Source organism: Camelina sativa, chromosome 20 (assembly GCF_000633955.1).
Source record: "Camelina sativa cultivar DH55 chromosome 20, Cs, whole genome shotgun sequence".
NCBI lineage: Eukaryota > Viridiplantae > Streptophyta > Magnoliopsida > Brassicales > Brassicaceae > Camelina > Camelina sativa.
In genome coordinates, this window is record NC_025704.1 from 24,742,849 (window position 1) to 24,764,559 (window position 21,711).

General features: G+C 34.8%; 4 protein-coding genes across 4 annotated transcripts in view; 2 read left to right on the top strand and 2 right to left on the bottom strand.

Moving 5' to 3' along the window:
* The window catches only part of LOC104771622 (subtilisin-like protease SBT2.3), a 10,549-nt gene extending 7,984 nt beyond the window's left edge, over positions 1–2,565 (top strand). The window contains exons 4-11 of the mRNA XM_010496181.2: positions 5–134; positions 212–307; positions 395–467; positions 563–845; positions 927–1,258; positions 1,341–1,611; positions 1,704–1,985; positions 2,065–2,565. Of these exons, the coding sequence (XP_010494483.1) occupies positions 5–134; positions 212–307; positions 395–467; positions 563–845; positions 927–1,258; positions 1,341–1,611; positions 1,704–1,985; positions 2,065–2,480 (1,883 nt within the window). The 3' untranslated portion in view covers positions 2,481–2,565. The remainder of the gene's footprint in view (positions 1–4; positions 135–211; positions 308–394; positions 468–562; positions 846–926; positions 1,259–1,340; positions 1,612–1,703; positions 1,986–2,064) is intronic.
* LOC104771621 lies at positions 2,496–3,063 on the bottom strand. The gene has a single exon (XM_010496180.2). It carries the CDS (start codon positions 2,945–2,947, stop codon positions 2,594–2,596), a length of 354 nt encoding a protein of 117 aa, XP_010494482.1. The 5' UTR covers positions 2,948–3,063; the 3' UTR covers positions 2,496–2,593.
* LOC104771623 (CASP-like protein 1B1) lies at positions 3,679–4,957 on the bottom strand. The gene is made up of 3 exons (XM_010496183.1): positions 4,679–4,957; positions 4,467–4,590; positions 3,679–4,106 (listed from the first exon to the last, which is right to left on the bottom strand). The coding sequence occupies exons 1-3, from the start codon at positions 4,888–4,890 to the stop codon at positions 3,849–3,851; spliced, it is 594 nt and encodes a 197-aa protein (XP_010494485.1). The 5' UTR covers positions 4,891–4,957; the 3' UTR covers positions 3,679–3,848.
* Positions 9,790–10,298, top strand: LOC109131380 (putative defensin-like protein 9). The gene is made up of 2 exons (XM_019242277.1): positions 9,790–9,904; positions 10,009–10,298. The coding sequence occupies exons 1-2, from the start codon at positions 9,841–9,843 to the stop codon at positions 10,194–10,196; spliced, it is 252 nt and encodes an 83-aa protein (XP_019097822.1). The 5' UTR covers positions 9,790–9,840; the 3' UTR covers positions 10,197–10,298.

Here is a 21,711-nt window from a genome sequence, read left to right on the forward strand (position 1 = left end):
CCAGATTTTCCATCAGGATCTTGCAATAAAAAGCTAATCGGAGCGCGGCATTTCGCGCAATCCGCTGTTACTAGAGGAATCTTTAACACATCTGAAGATTACGCTTCTCCTTTTGATGGAGATGGCCATGGCACGTAAGTGTAACTATTGGTTATATTATACAAAAACAGAGTTTGAAGCTTAAAGATTGTTACATTGGATGTGTATGCAGACACACAGCTTCCATGGCAGCGGGTAACCACGGCATTCCAGTGATAGTTTCTAATCATAACTTTGGAAACGCTAGTGGAATCGCTCCTCGTGCATTGTAAGTAAAACAACAAAACTTGGATCAATGGTAAATTCTTTCACAAACTAACTTCAACTTTTGTGTTTCTTGAATCTTTCTATTTAGTATTTCTGTTTATAAGGCATTGTACAAAGGTTTTGGAGGTTTTGCTGCAGATGTTGTTGCAGCTATAGATCAGGTTTGCAAAATCAAGAAACTAAAATGTGATTAAAGATTTTATCTTTTCTTCCAAATTTAAAGACTTTAAAATATAATGGTTGTAACATTTTTTAGGCAGCTCAAGATGGAGTAGATATACTAAGTCTGTCAATTACACCTAATCGAAAACCTCCTGGTGTTGCAACATTCTTTAATCCAATAGATATGGCATTACTCTCTGCTGTCAAAGCCGGTATTTTCGTAGTCCAAGCTGCGGGAAATACCGGACCAGCGCCTAAAAGCATGTCTTCTTTTAGTCCTTGGATTTTCACAGTTGGTGCTTCTTCTCATGATAGAGTCTACTCCAATTCCTTAACCCTAGGAAACAATGTAACTATTCCAGGCATAGGATTCGCAAGTAAGTCCCCTTACCATCTCAAACTAATAACTTTCGATGATTACTGATTTGTAACTTGTGTAATTTTGTTTCTCTTTATAGTTCCTACGGATGATGGGAAAATGTACAAGATGATATCTGCTTTTCATGCCTTGAACAATAGTACTTCTGTAGATAAGGATATGTATGTAGGTGAATGTCAAGATTACGAAAATTTCGATCAAGATCTTGTCTCGGGGAATCTTTTGATATGTAGCTACTCTGCTCGTTTTGTTATCGGTCTTTCGACTATAAAACAAGCTTTAGATGTTGCCAAGAATCTATCCGCGGTTGGCGTTGTATTCTACATGGACCCGTATGTTCTTGGCTTTCAGATCAATCCAACGCCTATGGATATGCCAGGAATCATAATTCCATCTGCAGAAGATTCCAAGGTGAGAAAATATTATAAAGTAGTATTTGTTTGTAGGTTTATACATGGTTTCTAATGCTCTAGAGATATGTTTTTACTTGCAGACTTTGCTCAAGTACTATAACACTTCTCTTCAGAGAGATGGTAGCACGAAAGATATTGTTAGTTTTGGAGCCGTTGCATCTATTGAAGGCGGTTTAAATGCTAACTTTAGTGACAGAGCTCCTAAGGTAATGTATTACTCAGCAAGAGGTCCTGATCCAGAAGACAACTCTTTTAACGACGCAGACATATTAAAACCGAACATTGTAGCTCCTGGAAACTCTATTTGGGGTGCTTGGAGTTCTGCTTCAACAGATTCAACTGAGTTTATAGGTAAACTATATACAAGTTATCAAAACAGAGGATTTTTTTTATTAAGTCAGTAACTTTAGGATTTGAGTTTTGTTCTGTTTGCTCTGTTTTAGGTGAGAAATTTGCAATGATGTCCGGTACAAGCATGGCTGCTCCTCATGTAGCTGGTGTGGCTGCATTAATCAAACAAACTTACACACAGTTTACTCCTTCACTAATCGCATCCGCACTTTCAACAACTGCTCTTCTTTATGATAATAAAGGCAGTCCGATAATGGCTCAGCGATCTTTTTCCAATCCTGATCAAAGCCTCTACACCGCAACACCGTTTGACATGGGGAGTGGTTTTGTTAATGCAACTGCAGCTTTAAACCCTGGTCTAATTTTTGACACAAGTAAGTGTATATTCAAATTAGCTCACACAAGTCAAAGTTTAACTTGTCATTTCAAAATGTACACTTTTCTCTTATGTAGGTTTTGAAGACTATATGTCATTTCTATGTGGGATCAATGGCTCGGATGCGGTAGTATTTAACTACACCGGACTTCAGTGTTCCGCTAACAACGCAACAATCAGCGGTTTCGACCTCAACATGCCTTCGATTACTGTATCGACGCTTAATGGCACGCAAATATTTCAGAGATCAGTAAGAAACATAGCCGGGAATGAGACATATAATGTTGGCTGGAGCCCTCCTTATGGTGTTTCAATGAAAGTATCACCTGGTCTGTTTTCTATAGGCTTGGGAGAAACTCAAGTACTTATCATAACCCTCAACGCGACAAAGAACAGTTCTAGTTATAGTTTTGGCAGAATCGGATTGTTTGGAAACACAGGACACATTGTTAATATTCCTGTAACTGTCATATCGAAAATAGCTTGGAGCTAATGATAGATAAACATATTCTTCTTTTACCATTCAGTTGTTAAAGTTACATTTTTTATTTAATGCAATGTAAAACCATAGAAATGTCTTCAAACACAAGTAGCTAACTCCAATCTTCAAGCGTTTCCTCCATCTTTGTTGCCTTTGCTTGGAGAAGAAGGTAACTTCGTGGTTTCTTCTTGAGCTCCAGATGGGTTTGTAGGAATGTTAGGGTTAACCATTGTGAAAGGTGGGTACTTTGGGAAAGGCCAGCCCTTCAATGGAAACATGTGACTGAAGAATCCACCAATCATGGATTTTGCATTTCCGGACTCGATCTTGTTCATTGAAGATGAATCATCCATTAGGGATTGAGCTGATTTTGGTTCTGATAGAAGGTTTGGGCCGCGGAGTGAGAGTGCAGGTCGGGAACTAAGGAGGACGAAGACGAGGAAGAGACAGAGAGATGAAGCCTTTGAGATTTTCGACATTGTTGCTATGGTGTTTTTGTTTTGAGCTCTTGTGTTTTGTGATTGTGTGTGTGTTTATGGGGTTTGTGGATAATCTTATATATAAGTGGCGATCTTTGAGGTTAGAAAAGAGATGTGTTTTTGACGTTGAGATTCTACTTCTTACCTAAACCAGTTTCGAATTAAAGCTTCATGATTTGAGCATGACCATGTCATGAGAGATGATGATCTATGGGTTTCTTCAATATTCATGTTTTGGTTGACAATAACCAAGCTTGTGGGTTTGTTAGCCAAAAGTATCAAAATCTTTTATAAGCATTAGTACGATTATCATCTTCAACAAAACAATATAAAAATGTAACCATGATCGATCGTTGTAATTTTAATATATTCTTTTTCCATTTTTTCCTCTTACAAAACATGCATTATGCATATGTTTAGTCATCTTATATCGGCAAAATATGTCTTGCGTAGGGCAAAGAAGTCAATTTTTGAGATTCTCATTATGTGTGTGACTCAATTTTTGATGTAAGAAAATTATCCTAAATATCTAAAATCATCACTCAAATCCTAAAATTTTCTATAATATCGCAGAACTTTAAGTTTATGATGGCTTCCTAGAATTTTTCGCAATAATAATATAAATGTAATAAAACGAGAACTATAAATCGGATAATACGTACTCGCAGATAATAGAATTATGAAATCTAGTAGTAAGTACCCAACCCTAATCATCGTAATTATTTTATGAATAAACACAAAAGAAGAAAGTTTTACTAAGAAGAGCCAAGGCAAACGCTTACACAATGTGATAGATCACTTGAGAATTGAGATACACACAAAACAACACTCATCAAGAAACAAAGAAGTAAGAGAAAGAAGAAGAAAAACAGGGGAACGAACGAAACACGTGTGTATGTTTTCAGGGGACGACTGAGGGAGATGCGGTGGTGGAGCAGTATTTATTAGATTGGACGAGACGACAGATTGACGCGGCGGAGATGATGAGCATAAGGATTACACCGGCGAAGGCGGCCATTAATGCTCCGGCACCGTGATCGCAGTAAGTGGCGAATCTGTCACAAATCTTCTCCCATCTCGCGTGTTTATTCCCATTCTTCCCTACCTCCGCCATGAAAGCCGCCGCGTTTGCTGCCGCCGAGATTAGAGTCACGTTCAGCTGTTTTTTCCGATGAGAAGAAGCCAAGTCAGCAAAAATATGAGACTCTCTTCTAACATTTATCATTTTTTTTAAACGACAAAATATCCAAAAAAAAATCTGAAACTTCATAATTACTTCTAAACATAATATTGTTAAAATTTTCGTGAAACTAAAATTATAAATTTTGTCTCTAAGGTCTTTCTCCTTTATAAATGTGAATTAAATTAAATTAAAAATGTTATAAATAAATATATTAACTCCAACTAATTGTTTTTTTAATACATCAGAAATCATCTTAAAGGCTTCCTAGGTCCAAAGACTAATCTCCAACTAGTTGGTTTTACATAGTCGTGAAAATGTAAATATTTATATGTTTACCATGTCAAGAATTGCGACAGAGAGAAGACGAGATCCAGCCAATTCCATTTTCCCTCCAAATATCTGAAGAGCAATCATCAACAAGTTGTGGAAGCTCACCATTGCATTAGCTACAACAAAAAACCTTTTTTTGTTTCCCAACACCAAAATCATCAAAAAATATTATTCTCAAAATCAAGATTTAGAATGTGTATTTGAAGAGGCTTGCTTACACAAAAGCTGGTGTGTGGTCGAACTTAGCACTGAAAGTAGCGTTGATTGGAGTGTTTCCAACTTTTCCCACGACGAAAGTCTTTGTTTGTTTGTTTAATCCCATTACAATGGCTGCAGATAACGTGGCTGAGAAGGCAAGTAATCTCATCCCTAAGAGTATTTTGCAACTCTTATCGCTCGTAGCAGCCGATGCGAGCTTTGAAACCGCCATTGTTTTGAAGATGATGTATGATGTAATTGGTTTGTGTGTGTTGTAATGTGTTTAAAAAGAGTGTTGTGTTATATATTGAGTTTTTTTTGAGTGTTTGTGTTTGGTCTTTTGTCTGACCATCTAACTCTGGGAGGGTTAATTTTAGGTTTTGGTGGTTGTGAAGATTCAGTGAAAAAAATATCAGATATGATTCTCATTTTTTTTTGTTCTCTGGCAAGTTAACTTACTCTTGGGACAGTCTCATCTACCCACTTAAACCTGTCTTGACTTTTTGTGGAAGTATAAACTCAATTAGCTGATTGCGTCTGCGTTTAGTGTGAACCTTTTCCTGTGAACTTACAACTTCAAATATTTTAAACAAAACGATTTGAAAATTTTAGATGCGAAAAAAGGAAAAATCGCATAATATTATTTTTGGAAAAAAAAAATTTCTGATAAAAAAATAAAGAATGTGAATTTTCTTCTTTCACAGAAACTCAAAGTTAAAGGTAGAAATTGCAGTTGAAACAATGTGAATCTTACGTGATTTTTAATGAATTACAGTTGGAACTTGGAACTTTTTTTTTTGCCAAATCGGATAAGTTCCTTTTTGTTTTATTTTTTCTTCATAATTTTTCCCCCAGAAAAAATGTGAATCTTCCGTGATTTTTTTTTTCCATGTAAACACAAACATGCAGGCCGAAACTGCAATTGAAGCAGTGAAAACCCTAAATAGAAAAACGTTTCTGCAATATTGAGCTAATTTGTAAATTTAGAGCTTACAATGAAAAATAAAATAAAACCCAAATTCCATACCGGGACCGGTTTAACCGGTGTAGAGAGATGAATAACAAAAGGATATGCTAAATCATTACATCATTATCGATACTAGGTTAGATCCGCGCTAAGCCATGCGATACTTTTTACAACTATTTTTAGATATATTGAATTATTGAAAATACAATTTTTTCAAAAATTGGAGTAACTATACAAACTATGGTTTATATAATAATAAGATAGAAAATGCATTAATAAAAAAAAATCTCAAATTTAAAATGACTTATAAATATTTACATTTAAATCAGATAGGCCCGGTTCGAGGTGCCACTAATTTCCGACGGAGTCTCTCCCTTTTACATGCAGAAGTAGAAACTTTCATTTGGGCGATGCATTGCATGATCGGACATGATTGCATAGATGTGGCGTTTTTTACCGACTGTTCAGACTTGGTGAAGATGGTGTCTTCTCCTGCGGACTGGCTAGCTTTCTCGGCGTACCTTGACGACATCAAGATTGACAAGGAAGAATTTTCAACTTTCTCCTTATCTTTTATTTCTAGAAATGCGAATGTAAGTGCGGATTCATTGGCACGCAAAGCGCGTTGTTATCCGCATCATGTCTTATTTGTAAACAATTTCCCTTCCAATTGGCTCTTTTGAGCTAATCTTTTATTAACAAAAAATAAAATCAGATAGACTTAATGCTTAATTGTATAAATAGCCTAATTAACCCTAATGTATGTCCTGTTTTCTTTTCTTTACCTTTTGTGGGAGATATATTATTAATATAATTTGAATTTGTGATGTATTTTTTGTAGTTTATACAAATTTAATCACATAACTATTATATAGTGTTTTTTATGGTTAAAGAATTTATTATCAAGCATAATTTATTACACTGGTTTAACATTCTTAAACTGCAATCTCAAAAACAAACTTTCCAAAAACTTAATTCCAGAAAAAGCAAAACAAAAGCAACTATGCCATGAATATGAGCTCACATATTCCATTCGATATCAAACTGCAGTTTAGTTCATAAAATAACTCAGTAATAGATCTAAAGGAAACACCATTGAGCTAAATCCTATAGTTCCATACCAATTTGGACAATGTTCACAAGCCAGAACTTGTTTACATTATAAAGTTGCGGTCTTTATTCATAATTTTCAATCACCTAACAAAGAAATACTCTAAAAGTGTCAAATTTCTCTTATACTCTCGAATCAAAGCGAATACTGAATCCGTAACGAGATTCAATCGAAAAAACTCAAAACCTCTCTTCTATCCAAAACCACGAACACAAAGATAAATTAGAAAACAAAAACTCATAAAAAATCTTGGATTCAGAGATGGCAGCACACTTTATTTTTCACATGACCCACTGTTTCGGCTTTTGCTTAACTCGATAAAATTCAAATAGAAAAAAAAAATAGAAAGAGGCAGCTGCTAGAAGGGGGTGGGAATTTTTTTTTGAAGTTTATTAAGATATACATACATATATATATATATATAAGTTTTATGGTTTAAATAAGATTAAATTTAGGAACCTTAGATTACTAATTAATATAAATATTAAACTTATTATATAAAGCTTAGTTTTCAGAGTTAGTAATTCATATAATCGCGACATATGTCAAAGTATATCGATAATATTTTGACATGTGTGAAAATAAATTTTATTTTAAAATTATAGGAAAAATTAAAAAAATTCTAAAAATAAAAGGATTGCAATTAATTTTTTTTAAAAGTATATAACACCAAAAGTAATCAATTATATAACTCAGTGTTCAAGAAAGCGCTAGGCGGTATCTGGGCGGTGACCCAGCGCCTAGCGCCTAGAATACCTAATCGGGGCCTAGACGGTTTTTAGGCGGTTTAGGCGTTTACAACATAAAAAATTATGTACAAATATATGTTAGAAAAATAAAAAAAAATTATAAATTATAAACAAAATTAACAAAAATACATTTATTTAAGTTATATTAACAACATATAAACATTTATAATTACGTATACAAATATAAAACTTAATAATTTAAATCTATATAGTTAAAAATCAAAAATAAATATTAAAATTAAATTAATGTAATTTTAAGCGGTTTAGGCGGTCATCTAGGCGTCTACTGAGCGCCTAAATATATTATAACTAAATATAATAGTTAAGTTATCTATTAAATTACGTCTACTGAGCGCCTAAATATATTATAACTAAATATAATAGTTAAGTTATCTATTAAATTACTAATTTTAATAGGAAATATGTGCAATTAATAAAAAAATATGTGCAATTTAATTAAGGTTTATACTAATAAGTATACTAACTTTGAAAACCAAAGTTTATATAATAAATACGCTATCATAATATACCAAGGTCTTAGATGTATAAAAATATGTGTAATTTAATATGTGCCGTTATTAGTATATAAAAACATCTAGATTTTGTTAGAAATTGAGGTTATATTTGTTGGCTGGTATATTTTTTAAAATATGAATAACTTATTGTCAAAATGTACAACAAACTTGTGTTATATTTTTTCCTAATTTTATTTCATTAGGTAGTAAATATTTTTAAATTTCTTTTAACAAAATAGATAATATTATATACTGATAAAATCTTTTGTTTTTTAAGTTTTAGTTAGACATATGTATGTGTAATCCTCTTAACCATAAAGTCCATGAAATCCTTACCATTGAGTATTTAATTACTTTCCTCATCATGCATACGTGTCTTTTTATTCCCTTAAATGTAGCTTTAAAATCAATTAAAAAATAAAAGATTGCAAAATGAATATGCCACGTGTAATCTGAAAACCCTAATGGTTTCTTCTTCGTTTGTTAACCTCTAGGCCGCCGAAGTTTTATGTTCTTCGTGATTCCTCTGTTCTCTTGATTAAACGATTAAATCCCTTTTGTTTTCCAATTAATAATACTCGAAATAGACAAGTGTTTTGGCCATATCATTGTACGCTTCCAATTTATTTTCAGAAGCTTCCTAATCAGAATCGTGAGCTTCCCCATGCTTCTAAACTGTCTTTTCCCGGAACCGTGATTCCACTGTGATTCCAAGCGTTTCCTGGCGATTCCGACTCTGCTTCTGAAGCGAGAATTGGAGCTCCAGCAACGATTCCGTGCAACGTAGGTTAATATTGATTTTTCTTTCAATTAGATTGTGGGCTGGGCTGAACATGTATGTTTTATATGTTTTAATTAAAATAGCAGGCTTGGAAACAAAAATATGTGAGAGACATAGTATGACATGGAACAGAATTCAATTTATATTGGTAGTACATGATGAATTGTATTAATTATTATATTTTGATTGGTTAACTGTTTTAATTGATGTGTCAACACCAGCTTCAAAGTTGAGGCTGATGTGTCAGAAGAGGAAAACAACACATTCTAGTTTTATTGTATTGATACGTCAATTTTTTTAATAATAATTATTAAAAAAGTATCTATGTTGTGATTTTTGTGTTTTATTTTAATATCTTTTGATTAATATTTAGATTCTATAATTTTAGATAGATTGTATTTTTTTTTGTTTTTGTACAGGTTAGGATTAGCTAACATCTTTCGTTAACTCATCATTTGATATCAAAATAAAATATTTTATGTATTTTAGTAGACCAACCCGTAAAGAAAACTATCTAATCATATTTATTTAAACAGATTTAACCCGCACGATAACATGATCCATAAGTTTTTTTTAGTAAGTGAAAAGTATCTAAAATATTTAAATTATGGATACTAATTTCTTTTAGAATTATTTAAACATTTTGGTTTTTGGATATTAATTTAAAGTATGATTATATTACAAATAATAACTTCAAATTTTGATATTTATTCAAATGGAAAGGGTTTAATTATGTAATTCTTACAAAAAGATGTTATTTTGCCAAATGTACTTATGAATTAATAATATGGGGATATATGTGGATAATATTAATAAACATATTTTAATACTTATCTATATTACTTTTTATTTTATTTTAAAAATATAATAAAACAATCTGGCACATATATATCTTTGTAGATTTGTTTTTTTTTCTTCAAATATCAGATTTTTATTTCATATATCTTCATTAATATTAATTTTCACATAATTTCTTACAAGTTTGATTTAAACATCAAGAGCTCTCTACTTGCTTTCTCTTAATTCTCTCGCTTAATCAGTTATCAAAGAAAAAGAAAAATGAAGAGCTCTATGCAGTTTATCTCTACACTCTTCTTCCTAGTCCTACTTGTTATCGGATCAGGTATACAAATCTATCTTCCCACTAGCTATAGACAAATCTACTGAAATATACGAATTCTTTTGGTTATACTATTAAATTCTTATTGTTGATATGGTCTTATATAGGTGTGATGAAGATGGTTGAAGGACAACCCTTACTGTGCGAAGCCCGAAGCATCAACTTTAGGGGATTTTGCGAGAGATGGAGGACTTGCAAGCGAGTGTGTATCAGCGAAGGTTTCCCTGATGGTCGATGCAAAGGATTCTTATTCTTTAAAAACAGATGTATGTGCAGGAAGCCTTGTGCTCTTTAATTCTACCTAAACCAAATTCAATTTTAATCCATCACTAGCTATACATGTACTCAAAACTAGCTCTATTTTACAATATATGGCTACTAAGCTTTGTTAGATAAAAGTGACAGTTTTATATTTTTTTATTAAATATTTTAATAGAATTAGAATTGACAAATGTTGATATCTTAACGATAAATTTGACATGTGTCCTGATCTTGTTAACGAGTAACTTTGAAACCAAACTTTATATAACAAGATATTTTGAATAAATAAATATAATCTAGTTATCGAATAAATAAATATAATCTAGTTATAGTGAATAACTATTGACTATTGGACTTGAACCTTGTTGTGACTCGTGCGGTCTCGGATTTGGAATGGCTGACTCATTTTTTGTGGTCTTCGGTCTAAACAGCAGTTGTATTTTCAGCCGCTGAAACTGCCATGTGCCTTTATTTTTCAATTTCATAATTAAACGTAGTCTTTTTTGCTTATTCTAATTATTCAGGATAAATCTCATCTAAGTTTTGGAAAAAGTGTTAATCCACAAATATGTTGTGAAACTAGAGAGTTTAGGGAGAAATCTCTTGTTCTTATTAATGAATGTAGGATCGAGGTTACATATTTATAAGGATTACAATAGACCGACATAAGTGATAAGCTAATGGACTAATGGGCCTAAGGGCCAAGACACATATGATGGACGATAGGAGGGCCGGTCGATGGAGTCCACTAAGTGTTTTACAACACTCCCCCTTCGACGATATGACCGTGCCTATGCTGGATGGGATCGACGCAATGTGCTTAGGGGATGCTGCCTCATTAAAACCTTACCAGGAAAACCCATTGGGACAAAACCTTGGTGAAGGAAAAAGAGTACAGCACACATTGCTCCCCCTGTTCCAAGCATCACTCTAAGTCCTTAAGCCTCCGCATTCCAATCTGGTGCGTGAGCTTCCTGAATGTTGTTGTCGGTAGTGCCTTGGTGAAGAGATCGGCTGAGTTGTCGCATGACTGAACTTGCACCACTTGAACTTCTCCGGCCTTTTGTAGTTCATGTGTGAAGAAGAACTTTGGCAGTATGTGCTTCGTCCGATCTCCCTTGATGTAACCTTCCTTGAGCTGTGCGATGCAGGCTGTATTGTCTTCATAGATGATTGTTGCTCCCTCGTCTTTGTCCATGCCACTGTCTGTCCGAATATGCTGAGTCATGGACTGCAACCAAACACACTCACGGCTGGCTTCATGTATGGCTAGGATATCCGCGTGATTTGACGATGTGGCTACAAGAGTCTGCTTCATAGAATGCCAAGAGATCGCAGTACCACCGTGCGTAAACACATAACCTGTTTGTGACTTACCATTGTGTGGATCAAATAGATAACCTGCATCAGCAAAACCAACTAAACCTTCTTTGTTATAGTTAGTATAAAATAAACCAAAGTCTGTCGTTCCCTGTAGGTAACGCAGAACATGTTTAATACCATTCCAGTGCCTTATGGTCGGACAAGAACAATATCTTGCTAGGAGGTTCACGGCAAAGCATATGTCTGGCCTAGTGTGGCTAGCCAAGAACATTAACGTTCCTATAGCACTGAGGTAAGGCACTTCAGGACCAAGAACTTCTTCATGGTCTTTCTTAGGAGCAAATGGATCTTTATCCACTTCAACACTTCTTACAACCATTGGGCTAGTCAATGAGTGAGCTTGCTCCATATTAAACCTCTTGAGTACCTTTTCTGTATATGCCTTTTGATGCACAAGGATCCCATTGTTTCTGTTCTCAAGCTACAGTCCCAAACAAAATTTTGTCTTGCCTAGGTTTTTCATCTCGAATTCTTTCTTGAGATATTCTACAGTTTGGGCGATTTCCCCAGAGGTTCCAAGGATGTTTAAATCATCCACATAAACTGCTATTATCACAAATCCTTTGTTTGCAAACTTCTTTATGAATATACATGGACTGATTGGGTCATTCTTATAGCATTCCTTAGCCAAATAGTCACTTAGTCGGTTATACCACATTCGACCACTCTGTTTCAGTCCATAAAGCGATTTGTCTAGCCTTATGCAGTACTGTTCTCGAGAACCATTCTTATCTTTGAGTTCTATACCCTCTGGTAATCTCATATAAATTTTATTATCCAGTGGACCATATAAGTATGCAGTTACAACATCCATTAACCGCAAATCCAGTTTTTCTCTTATGGCCAGACTTATTAGATATCTAAAAGTCGTTGCATCCATCACAGGGGAGTATGTCTCCTCATAGTCTATTCCTAGTCTTTGAGAGAATCCTTGTGCTATGAGCCGTGCTTTGTATCTCACAATTTCATTGTTTTCATTTCTCTTCCTTACAAAGACCCACTTATGTCCAACTGGTTTAATTTCAGGTGCTGTCCTTAAGATCGGACCAAACACACTTCTTTTCTTCAAAGAGTTTAACTCCACATCAATAGCTTCTTTCCATTTAAGCCAATCTTTGCTTTGAGTGCACTCTAATATAGATGTGGGTTCATGATCCTCATTTATCTCAAGTGCTACCTTGTATGCAAATATATCATCAATGTCGACATCTTTTCGGTTCCATTGAATTCCAGACATAATATAGTTTATCGAGATCTCATTGTTGTCAATTCCTTCAGCTTCTTGAGGTTCAGCATCCTGAGCCTCACTTGGTACCTTAGGAGTTTCTGCGACAATGTCTGGGTTTTTTATAATTCCCTTAACCTCGGTCTGTTTTGCACCTTTAGTTTTCCGAGGGTTCTTATCTTTGGAACCTAATGGTCTACCTTGTTTCAAACGTGGTTTAGACTCTGTAGCAACTTGATTATTGTGTTCCTTCTGAACATCAATACGTACTGGTGCATTGCAAGATGGTATGTACGATTTTGTTACTCTCTTTGGGTCAGCAAAGGAATCTGGCAATTGATTAGCTAGCTGTTGTAAATGTATAATCTTTTGAACCTCTGCATCACATGCTAGAGTTCGAGGATCTTGCCAATTTAAGGATGTTTGATTCCATGTTAATTCCTTGACCAGCTTGCTAGTCTCACCACCTAACATAGGGAACTCGGACTCAACGAATTGATAGTCCGCGTATCTGGCCTTAAATAAATCTCCTGTTAATGGCTCAAGATACCTTGTAATGGTGGGAGACTCATATCCAACATATATTCTCATCCTCCTTTGAGGTCCCATCTTAGTTCTCTGTGGTGGAGCAATAAGTGTATAAACGGCACAACCAAATGTTTTGAGATGGGATAAATCTGGCTCTTGACCCGATAATAGTTGGGATGGTGAATATTTGTGTTCACTAGATGGCCTGATGCGTATGAGTTCTGCTGCATGTAAGACCGCGTGTCCCCAAGCCGACACAGGAAGCTTCGATCGCATTAATAATGGTCGAGCTATCAATTGTATTCGTTTAATGAAGGATTCAGCTAATCCGTTTTGTGTATGGACATGTGCCACAAGATCACACTCACCCCCATGCACATACAGTAATCATTAAACGCTTGGGATGTAAATTCACCAGCATTGTCTAGACGTATAGTCTTAAGTGGAAAGTCCAGAAATGTGCTCTTAATCTTATGATTTGAGCTAACAGCTTAGCAAATGCTAAGTTCCTTGTGGATAACAAGCAAACATGTGACCATCTGGTTGATGCATCTATCATCACCATGAAATATCTAAATGTCCCACATGGTGGGTGTATTGGTCCACATATATCACCTTGTATCCTTTCCAGAAAGTTTAAAGTCTCTTTTGTGACTTTTACTGGTGATGGTCTTATGATAAGTTTTCCTTGTGCACATGCTACACAAGTGAGATTTTTAGGGAAAAACTTTTCTCTCTTTAAGATTGTGCCCATTCGAACTCTTAATCAGTTTACGCATCATGTTCGAACCCGGATGGCCAAGCCGGTCATGCCATAGAGTGAATTGTTCTTTGAACATTTTGTGCTTTGCCAAGTTAGCTTCTATCATGTTAATCTTAGCATGGTATAAACCAGTGGCTAGTGCAGGTATAGTCTCTAGGACCTTCTTTTGTCCTTTTACAATTTCTGTAATGTATAGGAATTCTTTAGTTCCTTCACCCTTGGTTTCAACATGATAACCATTTGATCTTATATCTCTAAAGCTCAATAAGCTTCTCTTAGAGCTGGGTGAGTATAGGGCGTCACTTAATTCAATGTGTGTGCCATTAGGCAACAATATGTGAGCCTGGCCGTAGCCTTCTATCAAATTTGCTATACCCGCAATTGTACTAACATTGGCACTTTTCATTATAAGATTTATGAAATATCTTTTGTCTTTTAGTATAGTGTGGCTGGAACCACTGTCCACCACTAGTTCACTCATGTCCTCAGCCATTTCTATAAATAGGACAATAATTTTGTGTTTTAACAAGACAATCATATAAGATAAAATAAAATCCATTGAATTTAAATCAAAGTCATTACATAGAAGGAAATTAAATCATAAAAGCATAGAAATTAAACCAAAATAAAATTGAAATTCAATTATCATTCTTGAGGCAATCGGAAGTCTCATAGCCTAGGGAGTCATCATTCTCATGATCGAAGTCTCTTTCATCATCGATGTGCACATAGTTGGCTTCTGGATTCTTCTTTAGAACTTCTTGATATGCATCAATGAGATGTTTGGGAGTTCTGCAGTTCTTGGCCCAGTGGTTTGACATACCACATCTGTGGCAAACCGATTTGGCCTTGGTGTGTGGTTTAAAGGACCCACGGCCCTTACCACCACGTCCGCGACCTCCTCGGCCAGCCTGGCTTCCACGACCACCACGTCCTCTGCCACCACGGCCACAGCCGTAGTGTCTTTCTCTGTGGACGTAGTTGGTCTCATTAGGCTCTTTAAGCTCTACTGCATTTTTCTTTCTCAAATCAACCTTGTTTGCTTCTGGTAATGGGGCTGTACCAGGAGGTCTCATAGCACTGTTCATCAGCAACAACTCATCGTTCTGCTCAGCCAGCAGTAAACACTCAATGAGTTCCCCATAGTCAGCAAGATTTTGATGCCGATATTGTTGCTGAAGAACTCTGTTATTAGGGCTGAAGGTAGACAATGTCTTCTCTATCAGCTCCTTCTCAGTCACCTCTCTTCCACACAATCTAAGGAGTGAGACAATCCTAAAAAGCTCAGAGTTATACTCCTCCACGGATTTGTAATCCTGGATCCTTAGGTTCTTCCAATCGAACTCGGCCTTTGGAAGGAGCACCGTCTTTTGGTGCCCATAACGGCGTTTAAGCTGTGTCCAAAGGGCGAGAGGATCTTTTATGAAGAGGTACTGACTTTTGAGACACTCAGCAATGTGGTGATGCATATGCTGGAGACACTTATTCTTTTTCTTGTCAGTGCACTCAAATTCCTCATCGATGCACTTGTGCAAGCCATTTGATTTCAGATTGATCTCGGTGTCATTTGCCCATTGCAAGTAGTTCTTTCCAAAAGCTTGCAAGATAGGATAGTCTAGGCTCTTGAGGTTTGCCATCTGCATAGAAAGATAGACAACCGATAGTTAGCATGCGATATTTGAGATCGAACCATGCAACATTAATTCAGGTCATGCGGTATTTGAGACCGAACCATCCCTTAGGCCATGTGGTATTTGAGACCGAAACATGCCTTGCCTCTTATAGTTTTATGGTTTAAATTCATGCATGCAAAACAACAAAAGCAAATAGATAATGCATGCAACAATTTCCTTAATTTCTAGATAGGATTTCCTTTTCTTAAGTTTTCTTATTTAGTCTAGGATTTAGATTTTGTTTTAAGAGTTTTAGGAACTTATCCTAAGTAGTGATTTAATCCGGAATTTTATGTTTTAATTTATAGAATTTTAACAAAAGTTTTAATTCAATCGGATTTACTCTTAAACAATAAAGTTAATTTTACATAAATTTTAGGATAATGATTAAGGGTTTATGGAAGTTATCCTAATTGATCCTAGACAAGTTCATGCTCGAGTTTTATGGTTCTCATGGCTGAAATTTTACAGGAAAACTATGTTCAAATTTATGCTTAAGAAATCCTACGAATTAATTCATGCAGCCGATTCTATGACATCCTATACATGGTCCGATTTTTAATATGATGCATGAACAATCCAAGTTTTAAATTTTCTAGAACAGTTTGATTAATATTTATCTTATGAATCTCGAAATCTAGCAGTTTTAGTTCTAGGTTCTTATGCATCAATCAATCAAGCAATATAATCAATCAACCAAATTTAAGCTTGATATCTCTTGGTGTAATTTTACAAACAATCTAACAACCTAACAACCGATTTTAAGTTTTAGGATTTAGGGAATTTAAACTTTGTTAGATTGTGTACTTGGATGTTTTAGGGTTCGATAGTTCTTAAGGTTCAAATTCGAGTTATGGTTTTAAGAGGGTTTCGATTTTGTTTACCTTAACACCACAAGGATTCTGACTGGATTGATCTGGGAGCTAAAGACCTCAGATATCTCACGAACCTCGAACCTCGAATAGCTTCCACAAACCACGAACAGCTTCCCGCAAACAGCTTCCCGCGAACAGCTTCCCGCGAACAGCTTCCTTGTACCGCTCGCACACGAACTCACCCCCGAACCGCGAACACAAACCTCGATAGGGTTTTGAGAAGAACTTGATCACGAGCTAAGGATGCTCGTGAATCAGCAAGAGAGCTTCGAGACAAAGGAGATAAGTCTCGAAGAAGAAGGAGGAAGAACAAAGGCGGTTTAGGGTTTTAGGGAAGAAGAGAGAATCGGCGGCTGCCTTAGGGTTTTAGGGTTAGAGGCTATCGTGCTGATAACGTGTTGTGAAACTAGAGAGTTTAGGGAAAAATCTCTTGTTATTATTAATGAATGTATGATCGAGGTTACATATTTATAAGGATTACAATAGACCGACATAAGTGATAAGCTAATAGACTAATGGGCCTAAGGGCTGACACACATATGATGGACGATAGGAGGGCCGGTCGATGGAGTCCACTAAGTGTTTTACAACAAAATAAATATTTTTAGAGCATTCAAATAGACTGAAAACAAAGACTCATATATATATATATATATATATATATATATATATATATCAAGGAAGAGTAATTATAGATCCAAAAAAATCAATTTGCGGATTAAAAACTGTTTTTGAAGATGGTTGTAACTTGTTTTATGAGTGTGGAAGCATGTTTAAGCTGACTAAACCGGTCCACATATCAACTAAAACTCATATCTTCAAATCTTGGGAAAATGATATATGCGATTGCACGGGATATACTAATGGATGTGATCATACCAACGCTAATGCATTGGATCCCATCAATACTCTGTAATTAAATGTACTAGGATGAGAATATATGATGAATGACATCCCAGGAAATCTTCGTTTTACCAAAAAAAATGTTTCTCGCCCACCACCATGTGGTTAATTAAGGCAACTTAAACGATGTTAAATTCATGATGTTTTATTACTTACTTTATGTTTGACTTTGCATAATAACTAGATTTTAACCCGCGGTACACCGCGAGGCTATATTTTTAAAAATTTAAATTTAAAATTATGTTACATTTGTTTTATATTTTGTGGTTGTTTATTAATTTTTACTTTGTATAATTATAAATAGTTATTGAATTTATCTCGTAGTTTACCATGAAATATTCTTCTTATTACTAATTTTTATGATTTTTAATAAAATGATTAAAGTCTTTGATTTTTAATATAAATGTTACAATGTTATCTAGGTTTTAACCTGCGGTGTACTGCATTAATGTATTTTTTATATAGAATAGTATAGAGATATGTGGGAAGTAAAAGTAACTTGGTTTGATGTATATACAAATTAGGGAATTGTTTTTATTTGGAATTTGATCAATTAAAATTAGTTGTTGTAGTGTGTTTTTTTTATCTAGGTTTTGACCTGTATTAGTTTGTTTTTATAAACAGATGATGTTACTCTGTATAAAACACTATGTAGTGCACATATAACCAGTGGCGGATCTAGCTGAACTTGTCACCAGGTGCAAAAACCTATAAAATTGGAACATAGTAAGCGTTGAACCCATGACCTCACTTATAATATGGTGCATTCTTACCATTAAGTCACTTTACTTTAATAACACATATAGAAATTAAACGATTTATAATTTCATATGGTGCACATGCACCACCCTTGGATAAGGTGGATCCGCCCCTGCATATAACTCTGAATATAATATGCAAGTGAATAAATTCTAAACTCATATTCGGATATGCCATTTCTATAATTTATGAAATTAGTTAATAATTCATTTATTCATTTATCTTGGAAGGATTTAATTCTCTAATTCACAGATTTTTAATTTTAATATAAATTATAGAAGCTTTTTTTAGTGTTTTTAAAATTTTACTCGTGCTACATGTGTATTCTAGTAATATATATATCACGTGGTATACATTCAAGATTATTTTGCAAGAACTAAAATCTACATAAAAAAATAAGAACTGTAAACCATAAACCAAAACTCAAGAAACTGCAAAATATTTGGTATGTACATTTTTAACATGAAAGAGAGATATATAGACATATGGAAATAATTATTGTTAAAAAAATTTGAAATACATTAATAAGAAAGGGAAAGTGGGTTCCCTTTGAAACATCCGCCTTGTGTAAATTTTTTTTTTTTTTTAATTTAGATGATAAAAGATTTTTTTTTGCTTTTTTTTTAAGTTCCTACAAACTATTTTTTTTAATTCTTCTTTTAGACATAAATAAATAAATTATAGTAACTACATAAAAATATACTAGTAACTACATTAAAAAATATAATAATCTAATTTTTTTAACTCCATCGATTTACCATCATATATACTTAAAAAAAAATCGGGAGAATTGGAAAAAGGACATTTTTAAAGATAAATATCCATATATATTTTTATTTTGTAGGTTTGGTCATATAGGTTTTATAATAATTAAAACCCAATTATACCCTTAATTTTCAAAACAATTTAAATAAGAAAATACAATAAATTAATTTTAATTTATTCACAAACTTTAAAAATGTAAATGTATATGCTACAAAGATGGGGGTTGTTGTTGTTGTTTGATCTTTCTCACCGAAAAAACGAAACNTTTTTTTTTTTTTTTTTTTTTTTTTTTCTGTTACAGTAAAACAAACAAACAAAATAGATCATATATTGTTCGTCTTCTTCTTCTTGATTTGAAGGTTTTTTAAATTTTACTGGTAGTAGTAATAACAATAATACTCTTACAATAATATATCATCTGTTGTTTTAAGCTTGAAGAGAACCTAAAATAGAAAAAGCAGAGCATTCCTAATCGAGTTATGATTAGTGAATGGATAAGGATCAAAGCTTATTTGGTGTTATCTAGGATATTGGTGTTTCCTAGTTGAAATAGGTTTTCGTTTTACTATATATATGTATGTCGAGTTATGGCAGTAACATATAGAGTTTGAGAGATTGAGATTGAGAGATTGTAAGAGAGAGCTTAGAGTTTTGAGATATTTTCTTTAAGCTATTAAGAGAGTTATTCTTAAAACAGTCTTGTGTTCTTAAATCTTTGCTAATTCTATATTTGGTATCAGAGCCTGAAAAGAAGATCATGAATCTGTGAGAATAGAAAAGATGTCAGGAGACGGAAGTACAGACACTAAGGATAAACAACTTGCGGTCGCAGGAGATAAACCAAAAGAAGGAGGAGTGTCATCTTCAATCTCATGTCCTATGCTCAGTTCTACCAACTACACGGTTTGGGCAATAAATATGAGCTATATTCTTAAGGTCAACAAGGTCTGGGAGGTGATCGAAGCAGAGTCATCTGATGGTGACAAGAATAATCTGGCCATAGCTTTGATCCTGCAATCCATACCAGAGGCACTAATTCTGCAGGTCGGAGGTTTGAGTATAGCAAAGAAAGTTTGGGATACGATTCAAACTCGACATGTAGGAGCTGAGAGGGTCAAAGAGGCTCGACTACAAACCTTGATGGCTGAATTTGACAGGCTCAAGATGAAGGAAACAGAGAAGATTGATGACTTTGCAGAGAAGATTTCTCAGATTTCTTTGAAAACTGCTTCTCTTGGAGAAACTATAGAGATATCAAAACTTGTTAAAAAGTTTTTGAAGAGTCTCCCAAGGAAGAAGTTTATTCATATGGTTGCTTTTCGCTTGAACAAGTATTAGACCTTAATACTGTAAGTTTCGAGGACATTGTTGGTAGGCTAAAGGCTTATGAGGAGCGCATCTCTGAGGAAGAAGATGCAGAGGAAGATCAAAGTAAGCTGATGTACACTAACTTTGAACCACAAAATCGAGAGTATAACGGAGACTATAGAGGAAGAGGACGTGGTGGAAGAAATTTCAGAGGACGAGGACGTGGCCGTAATAGTTGGAGGGATCCATCTCAAGTCACTTGTTTCCGGTGTGACAAGATAGGTCATTTTGCTTCACAATGTCCAGATAGGCTGCTTAAACTTGGACTAGCAGAACACAAGGAGACTGAACATAAGGACACTGAGGATGCAGATCATCTCATGATGCATGAAGTTGTTTATTTGAACGAAGAACGCTGCATACCGAGTAAGTTTGAAGCAAACACTGTTGGAAGTAATGTGTGGTTTCTTGATAACGGTGCAAGCAATCATATGACTGGAGACCAGAGATACTTTGATAAAATCGATCGTTCAGTTACAGGAAAGGTAAGATTCGGAGATGACTCGAAGATTGATATCAAAGGGAAAGGGACAATTGCTTTCATTGACTCATACGGGAAGCCAAGAGTGATGTCGGAGGTGTATTTTATCCCTAGTCTACGAACCAATATCATAAGCCTAGGACAGGCTACAAAGGCTGGTTGTGAAGTACGATTGAAAGGAGAACATCTTACAATGTGTGATCCAGAAGGAAACTTGCTCGTTAAAACAGAGAGAACAAAGAATCGGCTGTATAGGGTAAACATGGGACTAACAAACAAAGCTTGTTTGAACTTCACGATTGCAAGTGAATCAAGTAGGTGGCATGCCAGAATGGGACATATTAACTATGTCACCTTGTCGAACATGTTTACTAATGAACTGGTGATAGGTGGTCCGAACAAATCTCTTGAAAAGGAGATTTGCAGTTCATGTTTACTTGGAAAACAACCTACTCAGGTTTTTCCAAATGCAACTGCCTTTCGAGCAACAAAGAAGCTGGAACTAATACATGGAGACCTCTGTGGCCCCATAACACCATCTACAAGTGCTGGAAATAGATACATATTTGTCCTTATAGATGATTATTCAAGATATATGTGGACTGTTCTACTAAAGGAGAAAAGTGAGGCATTACAGAAGTTTAAGAAATTCAAGGCTATGGTTGAAAAGGAAACAGGAGAAAATATACAAACATTTAGAACTGATAGAGGAGGAGAGTTTGTATCTCTTGAGTTTAATAGTTTTTGTGAAGACTCTGGAATTACTCGACACTTGACAGCTCCTTATACACCGCAGCAGAACGGGGTTGTGGAACGACGTAACAGG

Bases quoted from the DNA above. Each gene is read 5' to 3' on its own strand.
- LOC104771621 (XM_010496180.2), bottom strand. From the start codon at position 2,947: ATGTCGAAAATCTCAAAGGCTTCATCTCTCTGTCTCTTCCTCGTCTTC.
- LOC104771623 (XM_010496183.1), bottom strand. From the start codon at position 4,890: ATGGCGGTTTCAAAGCTCGCATCGGCTGCTACGAGCGATAAGAGTTGC. The intron at 4,591-4,678 runs GTAAGCAAGCCT...AAACAAAAAAAG, and splicing joins GACCACACACCAGCTTTTGT to GTTTTTTGTTGTAGCTAATG. The intron at 4,107-4,466 runs GTAAACATATAA...CGGAAAAAACAG, and splicing joins CTGTCGCAATTCTTGACATG to CTGAACGTGACTCTAATCTC.
- LOC109131380 (XM_019242277.1), top strand. From the start codon at position 9,841: ATGAAGAGCTCTATGCAGTTTATCTCTACACTCTTCTTCCTAGTCCTA. The intron at 9,905-10,008 runs GTATACAAATCT...GGTCTTATATAG, and splicing joins CCTACTTGTTATCGGATCAG to GTGTGATGAAGATGGTTGAA.